This window comes from Salvia miltiorrhiza, chromosome 1 (genome assembly GCF_028751815.1).
Source record: "Salvia miltiorrhiza cultivar Shanhuang (shh) chromosome 1, IMPLAD_Smil_shh, whole genome shotgun sequence".
Classification (NCBI taxonomy): Eukaryota; Viridiplantae; Streptophyta; class Magnoliopsida; order Lamiales; family Lamiaceae; genus Salvia; species Salvia miltiorrhiza.
Window position 1 is genome coordinate 28443248 of NC_080387.1, and position 24531 is coordinate 28467778.

Consider the following 24531-nt stretch of genomic DNA (forward strand, 5'->3'; position numbering starts at 1 on the left):
GAGACGGTGAGAGAGAGAGAGAGAGACAAGGGATGGTTAAGGGATGAGAGGGCGGCGGCGACGGCGACGTTATCGTCGCTGGAGAAGGAAGAAGGGGGAGGGGCTACACGCGCGTGTGTGTGGCGCAGTGGATGTGTGTGCGTGTGTGTGTGTGTGAGAGAGAGAGATAGAGAGAGAGAGAGAAGTGTGTGTATGTGTGATTTGAAAATTCCGGCAGCCACGTTGGCAATTCCGGTAGCCACCTCAGATTAGTTTGGGCGAAATTACAATTTATGGGATATTTAAGAATCAATCATAAATTCATGTATTTTTTGGCAAAAAAAAAAAGCTCATGATATAAACCAGAAAATTGACAAACTTGATGTATTTTACGGCAATAACCCCATTATTTTATTATGGTAGAAATAAAAAATAGTCATGATTCTAATAGTGAATAAAATTAATTATTGTCAATACTCTTCTATCAATAATAGAGAAACGACAGGAGGGAGGAGCGGCAGTGCCAACTTGAGGTCGGAGTACGGGGAATTGTAGTGGAGGAAGGGGGGAGTCTAGTGTGGGAGTCGGGAAAAAGAGAATTGGATTTGGGATTTGGAAGAGAGAAATATTTATTTTGTATTTTTTAAAATAAAATAAGCTATGTAGGATGTACATTGGCCATGTAGATGTTATTGTTAAAGGTAAAACCTGTAGAGTCTATATTATATATAAAGCAGCAGTACAATTGTAGAATCTATATCTATATTATATATAAAAGCAGCAGTACAACGGTAAAATATTACCGCCTTTTTTCAAATTTTAGTTTTGTTTTTAACTATCTTCGTTATTCATTCGGCCTAATTATTCGTCTTTGATCCCACTTCAGAAAAGTGGATATGACTCAAAAATCAAAATGAGCCAAACTTATCCCTTTCTAATTTCTTTTTTGCATTTCATTTATTTATTTTCTTTTCTAACTAATAATTATATAATTTGATCTATAATAAAATACTCAATATATATCAAATTAAATATATATATATATATATATATAAGACATAGATGATAAAATTACTGTAAGTTTTTTCATTTGCCAATTGTAGTAAATAAAGGCAAGATGATAAATTAATCAAAAACAACAAGAAAAATAAGTTACATTATGTCTTAATCAAGTTGTCAATTTTATAATGAAATCGAAACAATATTCAAAGTAGTACAGATCGAAAAAACAATTATTATAGCATATGCTATAAAATAAAATCAAATTGTGTTATTGTTATTGTTGGAACTCAGCTCCAACGATCAACAAACACACATCAACTCAATCAATGAAATCAGACTACCAAATCAGATCATAAACTTGATTCAAGAATTGAAACGAAAACCAAGAAAATGAGAATCGGACGCAAGCATGTACGTGGTTCGGTCTCAAAAGAGACCTACGTCCACGGAGGGTCAACAAGTATTTTATTCAGATCAACAAAAGGTATCTTCAACACAGCAAGAACAATTGGCAGAAAAATATAGAAACAAACTCAAGTTCTATCTCACTTTCCTCTCCAATTCTTATCTCTCTCTCGTGATGAAAACTGATAAAATCTATCTCTCTTCTAACTACAAATTATCAGCTTATAAACCAAGCAAGTAAACTCAATCTTAGCCCTTCATCTGAGAAAGATCAGAACAAAGATAATCGCCCCTTTTTCAGCTGCAATTCTGTTTTAACGGCTATATAAAAGTTGTGGTAATTGTAACTTAGATCCTTTCTCAGTAATTGCTAATAAGCCCCTGAAGACTATAAGCTTTGCAGTCATACCCTTCAAATCTCCACCTTGACTGTGAAGCATTTGAGTTGAACTGTAACACTTTGCTTTCCCTCATCTCTGCCCCATTAAAGGGCTTCCCTTTTACTCTTAGTGATCAAGAAGCTTCACCAACTCCATGCAATACTTGAGCTTTGGAGCTGGTAATGCTTTAGTTAACATGTCAGCCGCATTATCCAATGTAGATACCTTCACAATCTTCACCCGACCTTTATCTACCAAATCTCTTATGAAATGTATCCTTACATCGATGTGCTTGCTCCTTTCATGAAAAACTTGATGCTTGCACAAATGTATGGCGCTTTGATTATCACATAACACAGTGACTGATCTCTGATACACCCCAAATTCTTCAAGCATTCCTTTCAACCACACTCCTTCCTTCACAGCTTCTGTTGCTGCTAAGTACTCAGCTTCTGTGGTTGATAGCGCCACCACACTTTGCAATGCAGATTTCCAACTAATGGCTTATCCAAAAGGTGTAAAAATGTATCCAGATTGTGACCCCCTGTTATCCAAATTTGTGGCATAATTAGAATCTTCATACCCCAATAAAGGGTCTCCTTCATACTCATCAATTTTCTCAAATTTGATAAACCTGCCAGCTTCATTTTTCAAGTATCTCATTATCCATTTGAGCGCCTCCTAGTGATATTTACCAGGATCTAACATGTATCTACTAACCACACTGATAGAGTGTGATAAATCTGGTCTAGTACAGACCATAGTATACATTATACTTCCAACAATACTAGCATAAGGCAACCTTTCCATAGCTTTTTTTTCTTCAGTATCTTTTGGTTTCTGAACTTCTGATAATTTGAAATGTTGAGCCAAAGGAGTAGTTACTTCTTTAGCATTCTCCATGTGAAACTTTCTCAAGACCCTTTTGATATAATTTGCTTGACCAAGTCACAACTGACCCCTATCAGTATCTCTGTGAATATCAATACCAAAGATTCTTCTTACAGTTCCCAACTCCTTCATTTCAAATCTATCCTTTAAACTCTTCTTCAAAATGCCGATTTTTTCCTCACTCCTGCTAGCAATCAACATATCATCTACATAAAGTAGAAGATATGTTACTGGTACACCTTTCAAAAACTTCATATAAACACAATTGTCATGGGCTGATCTGGTATACCCTATCTTTGACACGTGTTCATCGAACTTTCTATACCACTGTCTACTGGATTGCTTCAATCCATATAAACTCTTCTTGAGTAGACAGAATTTTCCTTCACTTCCAGGCACAACAAATCCCTCTAGATGAACCATATATATCTTTTCTTCTAAATCCCCATTCAAAAATGCAGTTTTAACATCCAACTGTTCCAAGAACATATCATATTGAGCAACCATGGCTAGTAGAATTCGAATGGAGCAATGCTTAACCACTGGTGAGAACACTTCGTTGAAGTCTATCCCTTCCTTTTGAGTGTATCCCTTAGCCACCAATCTAGCTTTGTACCTTACTTGTTCATTTCCAAATTTGCTCATTTCTATTTTCTCTTAAAAGTCCACTTGCATCCAACTGCTTTTTGATTGTGTGGCTTGTCTGTTAATATCCATGTGGCATTTCTCATCAGTGAATCCAGCTCCTCTTCCATTGCTTTAATCCATTTCTCTCTATCTGGCCCATTTACAGCTTCTGAGTAGGTTATTGGCTCAAGGTACTCTATCTATTCGGCCAAACTTAAAGCATAAGCTATTTGATCAGCTTCACCATATCTGATAGGTGGTTTAGTGTTTCTTCTGGTCCTATCCCTTGTGAGCCAATAGCTATTATCTCCTTCTGTTTCAGTTGCTTGATCTGACTCTGTCTGATGTTCATCTTCAGAGCAGGATGAGTCATTTTCTTGAGTACCATTGTTTCTCTGCATCTCCACCTCAACTTGAGTGCTTTGTATATTGGCTTTATTGCCATCTTTTTGCTGATCAGATTGCTTCAAGAAAGGCATCACCTCCTCCTTAAACACAACATCTCTGCTAATTAGGACTTTATTGTATCCTGGTTCATAGCACCATAACTTGTATCCCTTAACTCCTTTAGGATACCCCAACATTATGCATCTTAGTGCCCTTGGATCAAGTTTGTCCTGTTTTATATGGATAAAAACTTGACATCCAAATATCCTCAAATATCCATATTCTGCAAGCTTCCCAGTCCACATCTCCTCTGGTGTTTTAAACTTCTTAGACTTTAATGGACATCTATTGATTAGGTAACAAGTAGTAGTCATGGCATCACCCCAAAACTTCTTAGATAAACCTGAACTGCTCAACATGCACCTTGCTCTTTCTAGCAAAGTCTTGTTCATTCTCTTAATGATGCCATTCTGTTGAGGGTTTGAAGGTACTGTCTTGTGTCTTTTTATACCCTTTTCTCTGCAGAAACTATTAAATTCTTCAGACATAAACTCCAGGCCATTGTCTGTTCTTAAACACTTGACTGTCACTTCTTTCTCATTCTCAACAGCCAAACACCATTCTCTAAATTTTGAGAATGCATCACTCTTGCTTTTGATGACATATAGCCATAGCTTTCTAGAGTAATCGTCTATAATACTGAGAAACCATCTCTCTCCTCCAATATTATCAGTCCTTGAGGGTCCCCACAAATCCGCATGTACATATTCAAGGGGTCGACCAACTGTATAAGAACTTTTGGCAAAAGGTAGCTTTTGGCTTTTGCCCAGTATACACTCATCACAAGTTTCAACTTTAAACTTGGTTGAGTTTCTCAGTATACCTTGTTTCTGCAATTCTTGCAACCCCTTTTCTCCCACATGCCTTAGCCTTTTGTGCCAAAGATTTGAATCATCCTTCTATGAGACATCTGCACTTCCAGAGATGGTTGTTGCAATGAGGAAGTATAGTCCTCTGACTCTTTCTCCCTTCATGACAACATTCTTTCCCTTTAATACTACTAGACCTCCATTGTCAGACTTCCACTCAAAACCTTTTTCTTCCAAAGTTCCAAGGAAGATAAGATTCCTTTTGAGTGAGGGTATATACCTGACATCAGTGAGTATTTTTGTAGTTCCATCATGAACTTGCAGCTTTATTGATCCAATTCTTTTGACTTTGCATAGGTTGTCATTCCCCAGCATGACTGATCCTTCATTTGTGGGCTTAAGATCAGAAAACCATGTCCTATGTGGACACATATGATAGCTGCAACCTGAGTCCAGCACCCATTCATCCTGAATCTGCATGTTTGTCACATTCAAAAGTTGTGCATCATCACAACCCACTGCTACCTCTGCTGCATCTTTCATATTTCTCTCATTTGACTGTAATTTCTTCCATTCAAAACAGTTCTTCTTTATGTGACCTGGTTTGTAACAATGGAAGCATTTTCTCGTCTCCTTTCCTGCCTCCTTCTTTCCCTTATTTGAAGATGACTTCTTCTTCTCTTGGTATGGTTTCTTGGACTTTTGTTTGACATTTAGTCCTTCCCCCACAGGTTCAGTCCCATTTCTTTCATGCAATTTCTGCAACTCCTTCGACTTCAATGCAGACTGAAGTTCATCTATAGTTATATATTTCTCTCTACCAAACAACATGACATCCTTCAAATTCTCGAAAGACTTGGGCAGCGCATTTAAGAGGATGATGGCCTTGTCTTCATCCTTTATTTTTACATCTATCTTGGCAAGATCATCCAGCAACTTATTGAATTCCTCTAGTTGATCTGAAATGTTTCTCTCTTCTTGTATTCTATAGGCATACAATCTCTGCTTCATGTAAAGGCGATTGGCCAATGACTTTGGCATACAATCTCTGCTTCATGTATATACTTCAACAGCTCCTTCACATTTAGCTACTTCACGAAGAACTTTATCTCCAAGGCACAAAATGATCGCACTATGCGCCTTTTCTAAGATCTCTTCGTGCTTCTGCTTGTCTCCTTCTTCCTTGGGCACTTTTTCCCCTATTATAGCGCTCACCAGTCTTTGCTGAGTAAGGATCGCACGCATCTTAATGCACCCCAATCCAAAGTCATTTTGGCCGGTGAATTTCTACGTTTCGAATTTTGCGGTAGACATCTTCTCCGATTATCTTGATGTTGTCGGCGTTAATCCTCTTCGTAGGTTCGATTCCTACAGACGGCGCCAAATGTTGGAACTCAGCTGCAGCGATCAACAAACACACATCAACTCAATCAATGAAACCAGACTACCAAATCAGATCATAAACTTGATTCAAGAATTGAAACGAAAACCAAGAAAATGAGAATCGGACGCAAGCATGTACGTGTCTCAAAAGAGACCTACGTCCACGGAGGGTCAACAAGTATTTTATTCAGATCAACAAAAGGTATCTTCAACACAGCAAGAACAATTGGCAGAAAAATATAGAAACAAACTCAAGTTCTATCTCACTTTCCTCTCCAATTCTTATCTCTCTCTCGTGATGAAAACTGATAAAATCTATCTCTCTTCTAACTACAAATTATCAGCTTATAAACCAAGCAAGTAAACTCAATCTTAGCCCTTCATCTGAGAAAGATCAGAACTAAGATAATCACCCCTTTTTCAGCTGCAATTCTGTTTTAACGGCTATATAAAAGCTGTGGTAATTGCAACTTAGATCCTTTCTCAGTAATTGCTAATAAGCCCCTGAAGACTATAAGCTTTGCAGTCACACCCTTCAGTTATCATAATTCTACTATTTTCTTTGTAATTTAATATTGTTATAAGATACTCATTAAATTTAATATAATATTCATTGAGTTGATAACATTATAAACATACACTACTTCAAATAAAATAAGAATATCGTTTAATTTCGATGTTTTTTGTGTATCACACAGGTGAGCGTACTAATTGTAGATAAATGAAAATAAAAACTCTCATTAAGCCACGTAGAAGAGTGAAATAAGGAGAGGCTAAATGAAAATAAAAATTCTCATTAAGCCACTTAGAAGAGTGATAAAAACTTTCATGAAGCCACGCAGATAAGGAGAGAGCAAGAATCAATAATTGTATTATATACTATAATGTTGTTTTTGGCTTTTCAAAAATAAAAATGACAGATTTGTCTCTACAATACAATGCTTGATGACTTATAAAATCATGTAATGAATTTGTACAAGTAGTAAGACGAAATAAAAAGATGGTTTGAAAAATTGACATAAGTTGGCATGCATTCCAATTCACACCGACGTAGCCGCTGAGGCTGAGGCTGAGGCTGAGATTGAAACTGAGACTGAATCATCCGTCAGCGACCGATCATACGACGAATACGAGTACTCCTCATCCTCCGATTCGCCGCCGGCTTTTATCTCCTCCACCTCCGCCGCCACCTGCCCCATCTCCGGCCGCTTCTCCGGCGACCTATCGCAGCATCTCAACGCGATCTGCATGAGCCTCAACATCCCCCTGTTGGCCCCCCTGTGCACCGCCATCTCCGCGTCGAATATCTCCGCCGTCCACTCCTCCCTCACGGCGCGGTGCACCCAGCTGCACAGATCCACCCCGCTCGTCCCCGCCGCCGCCGAGTGCGCCGACGCCCTCCCCGTCAGGAGCTCCAGCAGCAGGCTCCCGTAGCTCCACACGTCCGACTTCTTCGATACGCTTTTCTGCGATAAATATTCCGGGCACTTGTACGCCACCATGCGCTGCGCCGCGATCGGGAGCGCGATCAGCGATGTCAGCCCGTAGTCGGCCACCAGGATCTCGTCGTTCTCGTCGATCAGGACGTTCGACGACTTCAGATTCCCGTGGGGGACGGCGGTCTGCGACCGAGTGTTGCCGTGGAGGTACTTTAGTGCTCGCGCCACCCCGCGCGCCGCCGCCAGCCGCGAGCTCCACCGGAAAGGGAATCGCTCTCTCGTTCCTCTTCCTCCTGCGATATCACTCCAATTAGGGCAAATTTTCACAATCAATTTGCAGATTTCATGATTATTAATTACCGTGGAGGCGATTGAAAAGATTTCCATTGGCTGCAAATTTGTAGACGAAGAGCTTCTCATCCTTGGAGTAGAAGTAGGCTAAAAGAGGCAACAAATTAGGATGCTTCTGATCAGCAATGGCTGTGATCTGTCTCACAAACTCATCTTTGTTTAACGGTTTGAGATCTCTCAATCGCTTCACCACCACAGCTGGCCCCACCTCCATCATAGCCTTGTAGCAGTTCCCGAAATTTCCCTTTCCCAGCCCTTCAGCCGATGCTCTCAACAGATCGTCGAGATCAAACGTCGTCGTTCCCTCATTATTCTCCATGAACACCAGTTTCCCCCTTTCCCCTTCCGGGATCCTCCTCTGCATAATCCTGCTGTCGTGCTCTTCATCCTTAGTCGGGATCTCCTTCTCCTTCATCTCCTTCCTCAGCTTCTTGTATTTCTTGTAGTACATGATGAAGAGCAAGAGGATGATCACCATCACCACCGCATCAACCACCACCAGAACCGCCACTAAAATCCCGCTGGAGTGGCCCTTTTCGCCCGAACTTTGATCGCTATTTGCTTCCGAGACACTCTGTTTTCCATCAAAGCTGCAGCGTGTTGGAGTGGGAGGGCCGCACAAGTTTGCATTGCCTAGGTAGGATGAAAGGCCAAACGATTCAAGAGTTTTGGTGTGTGGGATTTCACCAGAAAGATCATTGTTGGAGACATTGAATCTTGTTAATCTGGAGTGGGTGAATCCTGGGATGGGACCAGTGAAGGCGTTGTCTTGAATCTGGAGGGATTCGAGGGAATCGAGGTTTAAGAGGGATGATGGGATCTCACCAGAGAATCTGTTTCTTGATAGGTCTATGCTTCTTAGCTTGTGATTGTCTGTGAAGTCCATCACGCTTCCCCTGATGGAGTTGTTGTTGAAGCTAAGAGTTTGTAGCTCGGTGAGATTGGCAAGTGCATCCGCCTTGATTTCTCCGGTGAGGCCGATGCTGTTCAAGACGAGGCCGGTGACTCGACCCTTAAGGCACTGGACACCATACCAGTAGGGCGTGTTGTCCATGTAGCACATGATGCCGGTCCAGTTTCTGTCGAGAAACGAGCTGTTGAGGCGCGCCTTGAGGTCTAAGAGCGCGTCCCTCTCATATCCGTGGAAGCCGCTGCCATCATCCCCGGCTGCGGCTCGTGTGTGTAGGACCAGGAGAGCTGCAGTGAGTAGGAAGAAGTTGGTGAGATTAGAGGAGGAGTGCATTGTATAGATGTAGAGGATTTTGAAAGAATTCCAAGTGTTGGAAGTGATATAAGTTGTGTTGTTTGAGACAGCTATAAGTTGGGTTTGTAGGAGGAAACAAGAAAGTTTGGAAGTTTAGTAGTCAGCTGAGAACACAATGAAGTGTGTCCATATGTTGTGGGCAGTTTTAGTTATTTTCACCACTTGTTTTGTGCTGGAAGGTTGAAAACATATTACCTCTAGTGGTTGTAATAAAATTATGGAATTGAATGTGTAAAACAGAACAGCAGATTAATTAGGTGAGTTTTTTAGTTGCCTATAGTATTGGGAATACAGTGTGGTGATATATCTAGGATAAATAAAACACATCCATGAGGGTTGCCAAAAAAAAAAAAAATACAAAATCCATGAGGGGCTACATGGTCATCGCATTAGATTCAATCGTGTATTTGTATCACGTGTACTATGTGTCATAATTGTGATAAAAAAGTACTATTAATTTTTTTAAACTATGTATCATAACAATAATGAATAATTAAGCCATCTTAGACCAGACCCCATACTCTTATTAAGTACCTAACCTATTTCCGTCATCCTTTTTTTTTTTTTTTTCACGATATAGTAAATAATGTATTTAGATTACTTTAAATAAGGGGAACTATAGGGCGTGTTTGATTGGGTGTTTAAGGCCATATTAGCAAAGCTAACCAGCAATTACTTTTTTATTAGCAAAGCTAACCAGCAATTACTTTTTGTTTGGTTTCCTGCTATCTTTTAATGCATGGCCCGTTTAAATCGCAAGGCTCGGACTAAAAGTGGAGTTTACACAAGCAAAGGAAACCGCAGCCCACCCTCGGTTAGTTTTCACGGGCATCCCGCTTAGAATTAATTTTCCCTTTGATGCCCTCTTCGAAAACATCAAAAAAATCGAAAATAGATTGTGGCGCTCATTTTTCGTCTTCATTTCTTTCTCTCTGATACTGAAGTCAAGCTTTCTCTCCATTTTTTCGAAGGTACACACTTTCACCTATCCTCTCCAAGTTATCTGAATATCCATCTAAATCCCTCTGAAGCTTGTTTATACGACATTTTCACCAATTTAAATCGATTTTGTTTTGCGTTGTATTTCCGATTTCGATTTTTAAGTTCAAAATTGCTTTGAATTTTACTCCCTCCGTCCCAATAATGAAGTCTCCTTTGTTTTGGGCACGTGTATTTAGGAGAGGTAAAGTTGATGTTAAATTAATAGGGACCACATAATTAGTGCTTTAATTAATGTTATTTTATTTCATAATTAACTGCGCCTCTCTCTCTCTCTCTTCAGCCCCAAAACTTCCTCCTCCAGAATCCGCCGCCGCCGCTGCCGCTGCTGAGGGGCCGGCGAGTCGCCGCCCTTATTCCTTCTTCGGTCGGCGTCAATTCCCCCTTCCTCTTCACTGTCATTCTCTCCATTTCTCTTCCTCACACTCAATTTCTCAAAATCGAGCCCAAAATCAAGCAGCATAAACCAAATGCTTTTATGAACATGCAATGCTACTAAAAAACTGAAGAAAATGAAACACCTTTTGGAAAAACCAAGAAAACCCAGATCCAGTGAAGCATTACCATCAAAATGTGGCCGAAAATTATGAACGGAAAACGAAAAGAGGAACGGTGGTGGTGAGGCGTTGGAAAATTCGAGCAGATCTGCCGCGGTGGAGGCGGAGGAGATCAGAGGTGAAGGCGGTGGATGCAGAGGGTTGAGGCGGTGGAGAGATAGGAGGCGGCGGCGCCTCGTCAAGATCCAAATTTTTTTCCCCCAAATCTGCAACAGAGCTGCCGCCTCGGTTGGTGGTGGCGGCGGGAGGAAGATGGCGAAGGAAGACCAGGCGAGAGGTTGGTGGTGGCAGCGGCGTGAGGAAGAAGGCGGAGGGAAGACCGGTGAAGGCGCTCGGTTGGTGGTGGCGGCGGGAGGAAGAGGGCGAAGGAAGACCGGTGAAGGTGCGAGGTTGTTGGTGGCGGCCGCGTGAGGAAGAGGGCGGCGGGAGGAACGGTGGAGGCGCGAGGTTGATGGTGGCGGCGGCGGGAGAAAGAGGGCGAAGGGAAGACCAGGCGAGAGGTTGGTGGTGGCAGCGGCGTGAGGAAGAGGGCGGAGGGAAGACCGGTGAAGGCGCTCGGTTGGTGGCGGCGGCGGGAGGAAGCGGGAGGAGGGAAGACCGGTGAAGGCGTGAGGTTGGTGGTGGCGACGGCGGAAGGAAGATGAGAGAGAGAGAGAGAGAGAGAGCAAGGGTGGGGATGAAATTGGGGGTGGGTGGAGACCTTTAATTAATTTACTAAGCCTTGCTTAATTATTGCCAAAAAAGGAAAGGAGACTTGAATATTGGGACGGCCCAAAAAGGAATAGGAGACTTGAATATTGGGACGGAGGGAGTAATATTCTAGGGTTTCGCTTTCATTGACTGTGGTTTCTGATAAATCGATTCTATGTTGTGAGCTATTTTTATTTTCTTTGTAATTGGTTCCAGCATTTGATTTAATTCTGATTATTCGTCATTTCTCTTGGCGACTATGGACAAATTTATATGGAGAAATTGCAGCTTATGCGTTCATTTTATATGTGAATCACTTTTTTGGCCGTATCTCCTTCGTTACTCGACGGATTGGGACGATTCTTGCGCCATTGGAAAGCTAATTCACAGGCCCACAACAATACTGAACTGTCCAAATCACAATTCCAGTCCGTTGAAAAATTATCGGGCAGGTTGACTGGTAATCCATGCACCGAGCGATCTCGCCCTCCCGGCCCGAACCGAGATGCGGTCGGAGCGTGGTTGGAACGTCACTGTATGTTTCCCATGACATATGGGTTCCAAAGGTGAAAGAATCAAGGCATTCCGACTTGTAACGAAGAAAAAGTGCGCATAATACCCGATTCATCGTTCGGAAGCAGTTCTGAACCGCACAATTTTCAAATACGATGCACTCGGGATCGTGCGGATCGGCCCGACCATAGTCGTAGCCCTCTGAGTTAGTTTGAAATCAGTATTGGTTTGACATTAATCCGACCCATAACGAATGAGTTATGGCCAAAACAATGGACGCCTACCAGCGCTGTTATGTATTCACGGTCGTGTCTCTTCTGCCGATTGTCGCTTCACCGTCGTGCCTCTTTTCTCAAAGAAGAGTTACGGGAACAACAATATGGGTGGCGACAAATAGATCAATGAGCTGATAAGAAAGAAAGCAAATATATATCATTAATTTTAGAGCTCACAGCAACATGAAAAGAAATGGCAAATAAATATTCATGCTCTAATGTTGTATGCATTATTTGACTTTTTTAATTAATTGGGTGAAGCATGCTCTGAGTTTACTGGATTATGATATTCTGTTTTCGATTTTGATTGTGAATTGTGCTGTTGTGCTGATAAATTGCTATTTCTTTTCTGTAAGATAATAACATCGGTATGCCGCCTCCACTTAAGCTGTCTGATAAGGACTATGTCTTCATAATACTACAAGAGATAATGCGTCAACACATTCATCAATTGTTCATTGTATTCGAATGTATTGCTAACCATACAGCAAGAAAGAGAAAGCGCAATACGAATGTGGCTCCCTATCGAATCATTCCCCGAATCCCAGACCAAGTAAAACATTTGAATAGGATGGTGGCTGTAAGTGACATAGATTGCATAGTTAATCTGCGTATGGACCGCAATGCCTTTGGCAGATTATGCATTCTATTAAGACAATTGGGGGGGCTGCAAGATAAGCGATATGTGACTGTAGAAGAACAAGTTGCAATGTTCTTGTCTGTTTTAGCTCATCACAAAAAAAATAGAGTTGTTAGGTTCAATTTTTGGAGGTCGGGGCAAACAATTTCACATTACATTCATGTTGTCTTAAGAGCTATCTTGCGATTACATGTGATTTTGCTTGTGAAACCTGAGCCCGTGCCGGATGATTGCACAGATAGTCGGTGGAAATGGTTCAAGGTACACAATAAAATCATTTGAAATATCTCAGTTTGCTTGATCATATCCTACTATTGATTGGTTTTTCTAATAGTTTTATTTCCTTTTTCTTGTTTGCAATCTGTTGTGAATAGGGCTGTCTAGGTGCTTTAGATGGCACCTACATAAATGTCACAGTTAGCAATATGGATAAGCCAAGATATAGGACCCGGAAAGGCCAAATATCTACAAACACCCTAGCTGTTTGTGACCGGAACATGAAGTTTGCATATGTCCTCCCTGGATGGGAAGGCTCAGCAGCAGACTCTAGAATATTACGTGATGCAGTAATAGGAAGGGATGACATTTCCTTAGCTTACCTCATTTTCTATGAAAACTATCTTTTCTATTGCACTGAACAAGATCAATACAAACAGGAGCGGTTATGTAGATCAAATTACTACACATGTTGCTTTTCACATAAGTAATTACTACACAAGTTAAATAGATCAAATTACATGAAAACAAAAAAATGCATTCCACAAATATGTTCAACATATATTCGAATAATTCATAAGTTAAAAGCTAATCTTCCACAAGATCATAATCAAAATATGCCGAATAATTCATAACTAAATTCCCAAATATGTCGAATAATTCATAACATAGGCAACATTCACATAAAAAAAGGGATAAAATGCGCATAGGCATTTGCAAGAATGTTTGCCAACAAAATGCAAAGTTAAAACATAAGAATATGCAAAAAACCAAGGACAAAACGACACCAAAATCCTATTGATTCAAAGCTAGTTGTATCTCATTGCGAGAATACGCAGCACATACTGTTCCTTGGCTTCATCAGGTAGGCTGGTGAAGATGTCAAGCTTCTCCACTTCCTTAGTAATCAACTTACAAGCGTCAAATTTGTCATTGAGAGACAAAGCTTCAAAGCGGCTTAACTGTGCAAAAATTTCCTTTCTCGCCTTCGAAAGATCAAAGTCGTAGCCAATTCTGCTAGCTATGGTCTCGAGCCTCTTGTCAGTGGTGCGATTGATTTCGACCAATAGCTCATGCATTCCAGGCAGATTATCATTCACCTTCCTCTTCTTAGAGGCCCCTCTTGAAGTTGCTTCCCCTTTTTGATTTTGACTCACACTGTCCTCCGATATATCTTCCGAAAAAGCATCATCTAGTTGCACATGGTAGCTTTCATCAATATGGGGTTGAGTCAAATCTGGATTGCGGTGAAGGTCATTCACAGCATCCATCACATCCTCGGCGTGCTCGCCCGTCGCCCTATCCTTGCCAAAAATCAGACTCCAATCATCTAAGTGAGGCCAACTTTTGAACCTCATCAACCTAGCATTTGCATCGCACTGAAAAAAAACAAAATTCGTAACCTCAACTGTCACAAACCCATATGAAATCAGAATTAAAAAATCCATATGTATATACCCATGTTTACCTTCACGATTTGTTGCCATTGATCATCATTGCACTCAATCATGTGGGTTCCTTTGAGATTGAAGCCAACTCCACTCCTGTTTAGGATAGCGGATAAGGAGTAGTAGTTCTTTTTCCAGGCAGTTGTCTTGGAGTTGATATGGGGCATCCCCTTCAAATCGGTATTTGGGAATTCCTTCCTCATGACATCCTCCAACTTATTCAGGTAACCTGCTCGGAAACCATTATCAGATTTCCATCCCTGCACCACTAAATCCTTCAAAGCCGCAAGTAAAACCTCTTCCTCTCTCATGGTCCAACTCCGACGAGTCTTATCGGTTTTGTTGCCACGAGCACGAACCATGTCACTGTTGCCTATGTAATGGAATATAGATATCCCAAATTCAACCAATGTATATGTCAGATTAATAAAAGCCCTTGTTTTATGTTTTTTGCTTAACACAAAACATCACAACACCACAAACAAATACTAGTTCAGCAAAATATCAAAATGCCATCAAATAGAACAGAACATAAGATAAAATATACAAAAACTACGGCTTAATGATATTTCACAAGAAATCAGCCTCATATTTGCGAAACTAAAGCAAAGAATACTACAAGATTTGTCATCAGTTCCAAATGATTCTGAATCTAGCAAAAATTCATAACACATTGAAATAATCACTATAGAGTAGAAGAACTTACCTTGCATCGCAGAGCTCATTGTTGCGCGAAAAATGACTTGGAAGAATGAAAAACACAACATTGATTTGAGGATATAAATAGCGCCAAAAAACCCTACACTGATTTGGGCCGCGCGAAAATCTGGAGTGATGAAAAAAACCCTACACTGATTTGGGGCGCGCGAAAATCTGGAGTGATGAAAAAAACCCTACACTGATTTGGGGCGCGAGAAAATCTGGAGTGATGAAAAAAATCCTACACTGATTTGGGGCTCGCGAAAAATCTGGACTGATGAAGAAAATCCTTCGCTGATTTGGGGCGCGCGAAAAATTGGAATGATGAATCGCCAAAAAATGGGGTATAAGAATCGCCAAAAAATGGGGGCATCATAGTACTTTCGAAAATATAATGGGGGTATATTCATCAATTATATTTGTTATCCAATGTTTTACCGTTTGAACCAAACATGCGAAATACTTATCAAGGCATTTATATATTGCGAATCAAACACAAATATACATTAGTAAAGTGGGCTTAGCCACGAAAGATAACCAGATTTAGCATATGTGAGCATAAACTACCTAACTAACCAAACACGGCCTAAAGGTAGTATCTAAGGGGGTGTAATCGTTCAGGAATTCTGTAGATTTTTAAAATTTATGGATTTTAAAAATCTACAGATTCCACACAGATTCTTCATGTATTTTGAAATTCTAAATAGATTATGAATAGATTTTGTAGGGATTTTAACAAGAATTTGACGTGATTTTTACGGATTTAAAATCTACCATCCCAGCGCTCGTTGGAGTTAATTGAGCATTGGAACAGCTCCCATCGATCGTTGGGAGCCAGCGATCGCTGGCTTTGATAAACCAACTGAGAATCCTTAAATCGATTAATGTTGATGGTGTTATGGTTGATTGCTGGTGGGGCATAGTTGAAACACATACCCCTCAGCAATATAACTGGTCCGGCTATAAGAAATTGTTTCAGATTGTACGAGATCTTGATCTCAAGCTGCAAGTGAGTGATTGAGTTTAGCTTTGAAATTCATATTGACTTTGTTGACGTTGCTTTTGTTTTTATCTGATTATTTGTTCACATAGGTGGTTATGTCTTTTCATGAATGTGGAGGCACTGTTGGTGAAATCGGTAATACAAATCCTGATATTTTCTTCATGGATAAAGAGGGAAGACGCAACCATGAATGCCAATCTTCTCGTCCCAGCGATCGCTGGGTGCCAGTTGTCGTTGGCTTCTTCGAGCCACGATCGCTGGAAACCAGCCAGCGCTGAAATATGAAATCTTTCGAATTTTCGTGGTCGGAGGTCGGATTTGTTCATGTGTATTTTTTGAATGAAATCAACGAAAATCAGTCCAATTTTAAAATCCATAAATTTTTAAATACCTCAAGATTTTCATAGATTTTTAAAAGTCTAAAACGAATATCTCTGGATTTTTATAGAATTTTAAAAGTCTTGAACGAATACCTCTAGATTTTCATAGACTTTTAAAAGTCTTGAACGAATACACCTAGATTTTAAAAGTTTGCAGAAATCTATTAAAATCCTGAACGAATACACCCCCTAAGTCCCAAATAAATGAATTTAAGCATCCCAACAATTGTGTGTGCCAGTAAATATGAATATGTCTCACAATATGATATAAATTCTTGCGGTTTTTTTAGTTACTAATAGTTACAATAAATTATAAAGAGATAGTGACGATGAAGTCCAGCCTGTTGGTAAGACGATTTTCCTTCAATCAATCAATAGGTCGGGGAGTCACCTATAAGGTTAGAGTGTGAGTGTGTTTTTTTTTTTTTTTGGTGTAATAATTTAAAAATAAAAATAAAAAGAGATAGAGCCGCAGTATTGAAAATTGGATTAGTTTGATGTTGGGTCCGGGTTAAGTGAGTGGTTCGATATTGTCCAAATTTTAAAAATATTGAGCTGAAAAAAATTTACAGTAGGTTGCGATTTGCGAATCAAGTATTTCTAGCTTAAATTTGCTTCTTCATTTTTCCTTTTTCTTTAAAGCTCAACATTGCTTTATTTTTTAACCATAAATTAATGTCCTTTTTGGCTTGTTCTTTTTTCCTTTTTTAGAAAACGCTTTTAAATATTCTGAAAAAGAATATCATGCTAAAAAATATTTGGACAGATATGTGAGTTTCGATAATAACTAAGACGGAGAAGAGCTCCACATGTGAATTGGCAGTCTTTAAAGCTGTTCATTCATTATTTATATTGAAAATAAAATAAGTTTTTAATGGGTCAAAATATACATAAAGATGTCGATATTTCCACAAGTAGCATAGTTATCATCACACTCTCATAACATAACATAAATCCCCCAAAATCCTACCTGCAAATCGCCACAACTCAACAACCCACCTTGGCGGCCACATCAATTTTGTCGCCCCATCGATACATTAATACCCTTTTCTCACACTCTCGCAACCGCAATCCTTCAGCAATGGCGTCCACAGTTTTCTCCCAATCTTTATTCTCCGTTCAGAGCTCTTCGTCGTCTCCAATTTCCACCAAGAGCATTGCCGGGGTGTCGCTTCCCTTCAAGCAACCTTTTGTTGCCCCCAAATCAGATATAATCTCCGCGCCTTCAAGGAAGATCCGCATGAGTTCTGTCGTCAGCTCCACCTCCACCGCCGGTTCATCCCACTCTGCTGATACCCCAATTGAACTGAGTATGACTGATTTATTTATTTATTTTATTTCATTGAAGCTACTCGCGTCTCATGTGGCCATCTCTCTCTACAGAGTTCCCCGCATTTCCGACGGTAATGGATATCAATCAGATTCGTGACATTCTGCCTCACCGGTTCGTGAAATCTACTTTAATTTTTAAAACATTTTACTCCATCAATCTGTTTTGCAATGCTTGTTAGAAATTTCACTCATCATTTTTTTTTTTAGGTTTCCATTTTTGCTTGTGGATAGAGTGATTGAATACACTCCTGGGGTGTCGGCTGTGGCCATCAAGAACGTGACGATAAATGATAATTTCTTTCCTGGGCATTTTCCTGAAAGGCCAATTATGCCTGGTGTGCTCATGGTTGAGGTGTGTCATTAGTTTTTGTTATTGAATTCATTGCTAGTTTTTCATCTTTTGATCGAAGCTTTGTTGTCTTGCTTGAGCTTCTGTTCCATTTTATTAGTATTGGTTGGGACGATTTGTGATTTTATGGCATGTTTTAAATTTCTGCAAGGATGTGAGTTGATGATGCTAACAACAATTTTCATGACATAGGAATCATGCTAATTAAAAGGTATTATAAATGAATTCAAAAGTCTTTCTGTTCCAATCCTTTGTCATCTCATCTCATCTTTGCTATTGCAAAACTAGGTCAACTGTAAACAGCCGGTCAATAGTGCTTTAGTTGTGATGGGTTCTGAAAGCCTCCCTTTTTGTGTCTTTGTCTTTAGACTGCAGAGTTTTGAATCTTGTTGATATATAGTAGGTGGTTGGTAGTTGACTGGAAAGTGATTATTATTTGTTGTTAAAGCTGAAGAGTTTAGAGAATTAATGATGTGAGGCGGCCATGCTATATTGAATGACTTGATTGCAAATTCTGAGATGTGCACAATAGTAGTTTCTTCACCAGTACCAGTTAGATGAATTTCCTGATGCAACGGAGATGCTAATACTGATACATCTGTCACAATTAATATATGGCATTGTATTTGTCATGTTACAGGAAAAACTGAAAGTTGTAATAGATCATTGCTTTTCCCTACGAGCTATTTAGGAACCTTTAAAATTCCCAGATTGAAAACTAAAAGCTACATGTTTTAAGTTTTTAATGATTCGAGAGCAAAGGTTGAAGTTTGGTATTAGTGACTCTAACATGGTCAGCATGAAACTTGCCCCTGCAAGTGTAATCCGACTAGTCCTAACCACTAAAAAGAAGGGTAGATTAAATCTCTCTCTCTCTCTCTCTCTCTGTAATCTGTATTGCTACTAGATAAATGATTTTAGATTAGGCAATTGATTGGTCAATTTCACGATGAGTCTAGTAGCATTTCTGAATAATTGTTATTAGAAGCTTCAGTGTATGAATTTAGGTAGTTAACATTGAGACTTATTGTGAGTTCATAAAACATGTAGATCAAATCTTGCAGTCTCAGAGTTGTTAATAAGTTCTTTAAGTTTCTATGATGCCTTTCCTAATGTTCATATATTATTGAGAAATACATTTTTGTCCTCTTAGCATCTATGGCATCTTTAGGCTTGTGCCGTGGCTACTTCACAAATCTATGATTAATGTTGGGAGGTCCCATAATATCACGGAGATGGAGCACATGCCTCTCGTTCAGAAAGTAAATCGTGAATTTATTTCTTCAACATACTGTCACAATCCTCAACTTTTTACATGAGGATGTGGCATATTTTGCCTAGTTCTTTCTTCCTTGGCAATGCTTGGGTCATCCCTGCATACTAAAAAATTAATTGAGTAATGATGAAGATATAGGAAGTAATTACAAAAGAATGAATATGATTTTTATCGACTGTCCTTTCCTCTTAGTTTCTCTATTGACCAATCTTCTTTTATTTGTTGTATCAGTTCCCAGTTGACCATTCTTATTGCTGACAATCGACAGTTTTTGACAAATTTCTCTCCAGAAACGAGTTTCAACGCCTGATCGTCTTGAGAATTCTATGCAAACTTCTTAGAATCTTAGTTATCATGTTGTCGAAAGGGGCACCCCATACTTATCCACTTTGCCCAAAAGTTAAAAAGATACATCTTTCCCTACTCATATTTTACTATTTTTTATTAACCTTTATGAGTTTAGTTCCTCTAAGACTAATTACACCAAGGGTTGGTCTCTCCCTGCTTATCAACAACCATAACTGCTACTTGCATCATCAGCTGCACATAATTTTATTCTCCAAGTTACACGATCTTCCCACATACTGCTTAGGGTGTATTTGGTAAGGTTCTGTTCTGTAACAATGAGTATAGGGGCAAGACTACTGCGCGTATCTGTGTTCTGCACTATAGGAGTTAACTTATTACGAAATTGGGTTTTTATTGTATTATGTTATAATTATAATATATTCACTTCGACATAGTGAGTTTTATGAATATACATTAGTGTGAGGATTAATATATATGTCGAAAATTGTGATTTGACACCGAAAAGGCTGATCATTTACAAATGAAATTAAACAATGAAAGTGTAGAAAGTTTAGTACTCGTATTATAAATTTTTAGTGAAGTTAAGATTATTCAGTTATGATTATTCATTAAATATACACAAATAGATAAAATAAAGCATATGCTACTAAAATTACAAAAAGTTCAGTTTTCTTGGGTGAGTTTTTGTCAGAAATGTGCCTTAGAAGTGTTTGTCCAAACACAACCTTTTTGTCCCAGTATAAAGGGAAATGAGAATTTCTGCAGTTCCTTTATTCTTGTCCACTGTTTATTATAGTAAATGGTCTATTTCTTGGATGTTTGAGCCTAACTAGAAGAGTTTAAAGCTTATTTTTGTACAAAAAGTGATGGATGTATGTATGTTGAGTGCTGGATTCAGGCAATGGCCCAGGTAGGTGGCCTGGTGATGCTACAACCAGAAGTGGGAGGGTCACGCGACAACTTCTTCTTTGCTGGAGTGGACAAAGTAAGATTCCGGAAGCCGGTGATTGCAGGAGACACATTAGTCATGAGAATGAACCTAGTGAAGCTACAGAAGCGTTTTGGGATAGCAAAGATGGAAGGGAAAGCGTATGTAGGCGGTGAAGTGGTCTGTGAGGGTGAGTTCTTGATGGCTATGGGGAGTGAGTCGAGTGGCTAATCTCCTCCAACACCAAACGCTGTGCAACTTTATTATTTCTCCGCGATTTTATTTTATGGCCAACCTGGAACTGCTTCTCCATTTTTATGAGGTTGAGATTGGATTAAGTTTAATTTGATGTTGTATAACCTAATGTTGATGTTAATGGGAGGTTGAATGTTAAGAATTTTTTTTTGGTTGGCATGGTATGTATGTAGAAACAGATGTCCGTTTATTCTTAAAGTGTAAGGTGGAATAAGAAGAAATTGCGGGTGATGATGAGATGAGGTGCTGTCAGCAATTGGTACGTGTTCTACTGGAATGCGGCTCGTCGCCAGATTTGCAAGGCTTGTTCGGAAAAGGGAACTTTCGTTGTCGCACGTGTTTCTTTTGTTGCAAGGGATGACACACTGCATCTTGCGGATCCAGAAGCTTTTATTTGGATTTAGACCTTGCAAAAATCGGACCTAGTATAGATTATTTGAATTTGGATATGGAGCAAGAGTTTTGAGACCCATATTTGGTTTAGATTCAGTTCGTGGATCCAATTATATATATAAAAAATATACTCTCTTCGTCTCAACTAACATGGTCTAATTCTTTTCGTCACGGATTTTAAGGAGCTAATGTTAGTGTTTTAAATGTGATTGATAATAAAGTGATTTAAGTGTTACTTTGCTTATATTTATTGTTTTTCATTTTATTTCTATTATTTATAAGCTGATTGTATTATGATTAATTAAATCATTTCTGCACTAATTAAATAGGATAAGGCAGTTAGGGCTGTAAATTCGGGTACTCGTAGGTACCCTACCCGCAAAATGCGGCTACCCGCGGGACAAAATCCACCGAAATCCCCACCCTCACCCGACCCTCCTGCATACTGCGGGTACCCGAATACCCGCAGCGGATACCCGCTGCGGGTATGAGGCTACCCTCACAGTCCCGCAATTTTTTTTAATTGTAATTTTGCAGGTTTTTGATCCTGCTGGAGGATATTTTGTCCCATGAGAGGGTATTTTGTCCCGCATTTCACAAAAAATTTGAAAATATCCTTTCTATTTCATCGATTATCCATAAAATCTATGACGAATAAGTAATAAATAAACAGCTGACAAACAAGCACAACAATCAAAATTATTCCTAAAATTCCTAAATATTCCTAAAATTCCTAAATAAAATTAGATGAGAGAGAGAGACGAACGAAAACGATTAGGGCTTGGAGGTTTTGGAATTTTAATTCCTAAAATTCCTAAATAAAATTATTTAATTTTAATTTTTAATATTATATTGCGGGTATGCGGGTACTCTCGGGTATACCGCGGGTACCCTCTACCCGCGATTTTTGAGAATATGCTATCCGCACCTGACCCTCCTCTTTAAATTTGCGGGTATCGGGACGGGTGAGGGTATACCCGATACCCGCAACCCGATTTTACAGCCAGTGGCGGATCCAGGGGGGCTAGAGCCCCCCCCCCCCAAATTTTGATTTTTTTTTTTAAATATAGAAATTAAAAATAATAATAAACTAAATTCTCTGTTAAGAAATACAAACGGGACAAACTGAAAGCTAGCACTAATAATAAACTAAATACTCTATTAATATTTTAGGTTGTTGATCTAACAATACAAGAGCTAAACACTCGGTTTTCCGAAGCTAGCACTAATTTGCTTAGATGCATGGCGTGTCTTGATCCGAGAAATAATTTCTCCCAATTCAACATTGATCAACTTTGGGCCAGGTGATTATTTATTATTTCCACAATTACTAGCTCGGGTTCGCCAAGTGTCTATTCATAGATTATTTGTAATGTAATAGACATGGTAATGAACCAGGGGGCTTAGCCCACTGGCCACCGGGTCCTCACTTAAGTGAAGTGACCCGGGTTCGATCCCTCTTGGGAGCGAATTGGAGATTGGAGATATAAGGTGGATTTGGTGAAGGGAGAGATAAGGTGGTTCTTGGAGTGGATGGGGAACTAATTACTAACATCTAACATGACTTTGCCCGATCAAAAAAAAAAAAAAAAAAAAAAAAAAAAAAAAATAGACATGGTAATGAATGAAACTATTGTAGGTTTTTATTATTGTTGTTGATCTAATGACAAAAAAACAATTATTTATTAATTACTATATATTATATCCCAAAAAAAATTTCCCGGGGGCTACCGCCCCCGAACCCCCGTGCAAGTTCACCCCCCCCCCCCCCAACAAAATTCCTGGATCCGCCCCTGTTTACAGCCCTAGTAATATTGCTTTCAAAATGGTGAAATACATGAATATTGCATAAACCAAAAAAACTGAAACAAAAATTAACAAAAAAAAAAATTTCATTCAAAACTTGGTCACAAATTACAAAATCAGCAACTTTTCAGTTTTTTGCTCTAATTTTTTAGACTTAACATTTTCAATTCTCCACCAAAATAAAAACTTCACTTCTATAAAATCCTAAGTCCAAGTTGATAAGCACAAACATAAACACCAAGAATGAAAAAAAAAAAAAAAAAAAAAAAAAAGGGAGGAAAGACTTTTCAACACAAACACAGAATCAATGTGTACAGTTCATACTCCAAGTTTGCATCAACGGAAAGCCGCAACGAGGGAAACTTTTGGAAGCAATGCGGAATCGCGGATTTGGGCTTGAAATTGTGAACACCTCCATACTCAAGGGTGTTGTTCCAAAATTGTGATGGATGTTGTCTTCTTCCCATACTAATAATAACGTGAGCTTATTCGGCTAGTCAGTTTCAAGTTAAGCATATTAGTAAGGAAGCTAATTTTGCAACTCATGTTATTGATAATCTTTATGTGTGGACTAAACACCTAAGTTGTGTGACTAATTTGTCTTTTTACGGGTGTACTTAGTATCTGGACTATTAAAATCATTATCTTTTTATTTAATAGAACTATAGGTTATAGCTTTATAATTTTATTCTTTTGAAATACAAAATACGTATCATAAATTTAAATACTACTGCAAATTCTAGCCATTCGCACAATATTAAGTTAGTACAGTATCCAAACAAAATGTACGGTCCAACCACATAATAATTTTATTCCAATTGTATTTCTTTATTTTAATAAAGAGTTGACGAAATGAGGGCAAAAAGTGAGTTTTTGAGTCAAACTTTGTAGTGTTTGCACCAAAAGTTGAGTGGCAAGGCGTGGTTTGGAGGGCCCTTCACCAAACTCACGCTTTTAGGCTGAATTGATGAAATCCCACTTTCTCAAATCATAACACCACTACTCTCTCCAATCTTTACACACTATTACAACACATGCCATCAAATTCAAAACACATTTCACATTATACATTGCAACTTTACTTGAAAGGCGCTCTGCTATATCTACTTGTAATTATATTTTTTGTGAAATTTATTACCAAATGAGTTTGGTTAAAAGATTATGTAGTTTGAACTGATGAAATTGGATTCACCGTTGCTTTTCGAATTTGTAGATTGCATCATTTCCAACAGTAAGATAAATGAGTTATACATCTGATTATCGACTCGAGTATTATTCAAACTTATCAAAACTAAGTGTTTATCTAAGAGGTAGATTCGTATGCATCCATCATAATTAATTTGAATTGTGATTAATAAATTCTAACTCAATATAACTAGAATTGATAAACCATGATTAAATGTAAATAGGATGTGTCCTAATATGCACAACTTTTTACCTTTATCTAATCAGGTTTTTAATTACCAAATTTATACTTCGTCCAACT

At 39.0% G+C, this 24531-nt stretch overlaps 4 protein-coding genes across 4 annotated transcripts; 2 read left to right on the plus strand and 2 right to left on the minus strand.

Annotated features, from left to right (window-relative positions):
* Positions 1 to 6774: 6774 nt before the first annotated feature.
* Positions 6775 to 8956, minus strand: LOC131005638 (probable inactive receptor kinase At2g26730). Its single transcript, XM_057932645.1, has 2 exons — positions 7723 to 8956; positions 6775 to 7655 (listed from the first exon to the last, which is right to left on the minus strand). Exons 1-2 carry the CDS (start codon positions 8954 to 8956, stop codon positions 6964 to 6966), a joined length of 1926 nt encoding a protein of 641 aa, XP_057788628.1. The 3' UTR covers positions 6775 to 6963.
* An 805-nt stretch (positions 8957 to 9761) lies between these two features.
* LOC131005644 (uncharacterized) lies at positions 9762 to 13358 on the plus strand. The gene is made up of 3 exons (XM_057932653.1): positions 9762 to 9948; positions 12368 to 12912; positions 13026 to 13358. The coding sequence occupies exons 2-3, from the start codon at positions 12382 to 12384 to the stop codon at positions 13356 to 13358; spliced, it is 864 nt and encodes a 287-aa protein (XP_057788636.1). The 5' UTR covers positions 9762 to 9948; positions 12368 to 12381.
* A 318-nt stretch (positions 13359 to 13676) lies between these two features.
* LOC131005650 (uncharacterized) lies at positions 13677 to 15577 on the minus strand. Its single transcript, XM_057932668.1, has 3 exons — positions 15022 to 15577; positions 14336 to 14688; positions 13677 to 14246 (listed from the first exon to the last, which is right to left on the minus strand). The coding sequence occupies exons 1-3, from the start codon at positions 15080 to 15082 to the stop codon at positions 13677 to 13679; spliced, it is 984 nt and encodes a 327-aa protein (XP_057788651.1). The 5' UTR covers positions 15083 to 15577.
* A 1590-nt stretch (positions 15578 to 17167) lies between these two features.
* LOC131018366 (uncharacterized) lies at positions 17168 to 21005 on the plus strand. Its single transcript, XM_057947099.1, has 4 exons — positions 17168 to 17707; positions 17781 to 17841; positions 17937 to 18081; positions 20562 to 21005. Exons 1-4 carry the CDS (start codon positions 17479 to 17481, stop codon positions 20820 to 20822), a joined length of 696 nt encoding a protein of 231 aa, XP_057803082.1. The 5' UTR covers positions 17168 to 17478; the 3' UTR covers positions 20823 to 21005.
* Positions 21006 to 24531: the final 3526 nt, after the last annotated feature.

Excerpts from the sequence above, each read along its gene's own strand:
- LOC131005644 (XM_057932653.1), top strand. The coding sequence starts at position 12,382 with ATGCCGCCTCCACTTAAGCTGTCTGATAAGGACTATGTCTTCATAATA. Across the intron at positions 12,913-13,025 it reads GTCGGTGGAAATGGTTCAAG|GGCTGTCTAGGTGCTTTAGA; the intron begins GTACACAATAAA and ends TGTTGTGAATAG.
- LOC131005638 (XM_057932645.1), bottom strand. The coding sequence starts at position 8,956 with ATGCACTCCTCCTCTAATCTCACCAACTTCTTCCTACTCACTGCAGCT. Across the intron at positions 7,656-7,722 it reads TCTTTTCAATCGCCTCCACG|GAGGAAGAGGAACGAGAGAG; the intron begins GTAATTAATAAT and ends GTGATATCGCAG.
- LOC131018366 (XM_057947099.1), top strand. The coding sequence starts at position 17,479 with ATGGCGTCCACAGTTTTCTCCCAATCTTTATTCTCCGTTCAGAGCTCT. Across the intron at positions 17,708-17,780 it reads TGATACCCCAATTGAACTGA|AGTTCCCCGCATTTCCGACG; the intron begins GTATGACTGATT and ends CTCTCTCTACAG. Across the intron at positions 18,082-20,561 it reads CTGGTGTGCTCATGGTTGAG|GCAATGGCCCAGGTAGGTGG; the intron begins GTGTGTCATTAG and ends TGCTGGATTCAG.
- LOC131005650 (XM_057932668.1), bottom strand. The coding sequence starts at position 15,082 with ATGTTGTGTTTTTCATTCTTCCAAGTCATTTTTCGCGCAACAATGAGC. Across the intron at positions 14,689-15,021 it reads AATGAGCTCTGCGATGCAAG|GCAACAGTGACATGGTTCGT; the intron begins GTAAGTTCTTCT and ends TCCATTACATAG. Across the intron at positions 14,247-14,335 it reads AATGGCAACAAATCGTGAAG|TGCGATGCAAATGCTAGGTT; the intron begins GTAAACATGGGT and ends GTTTTTTTTCAG.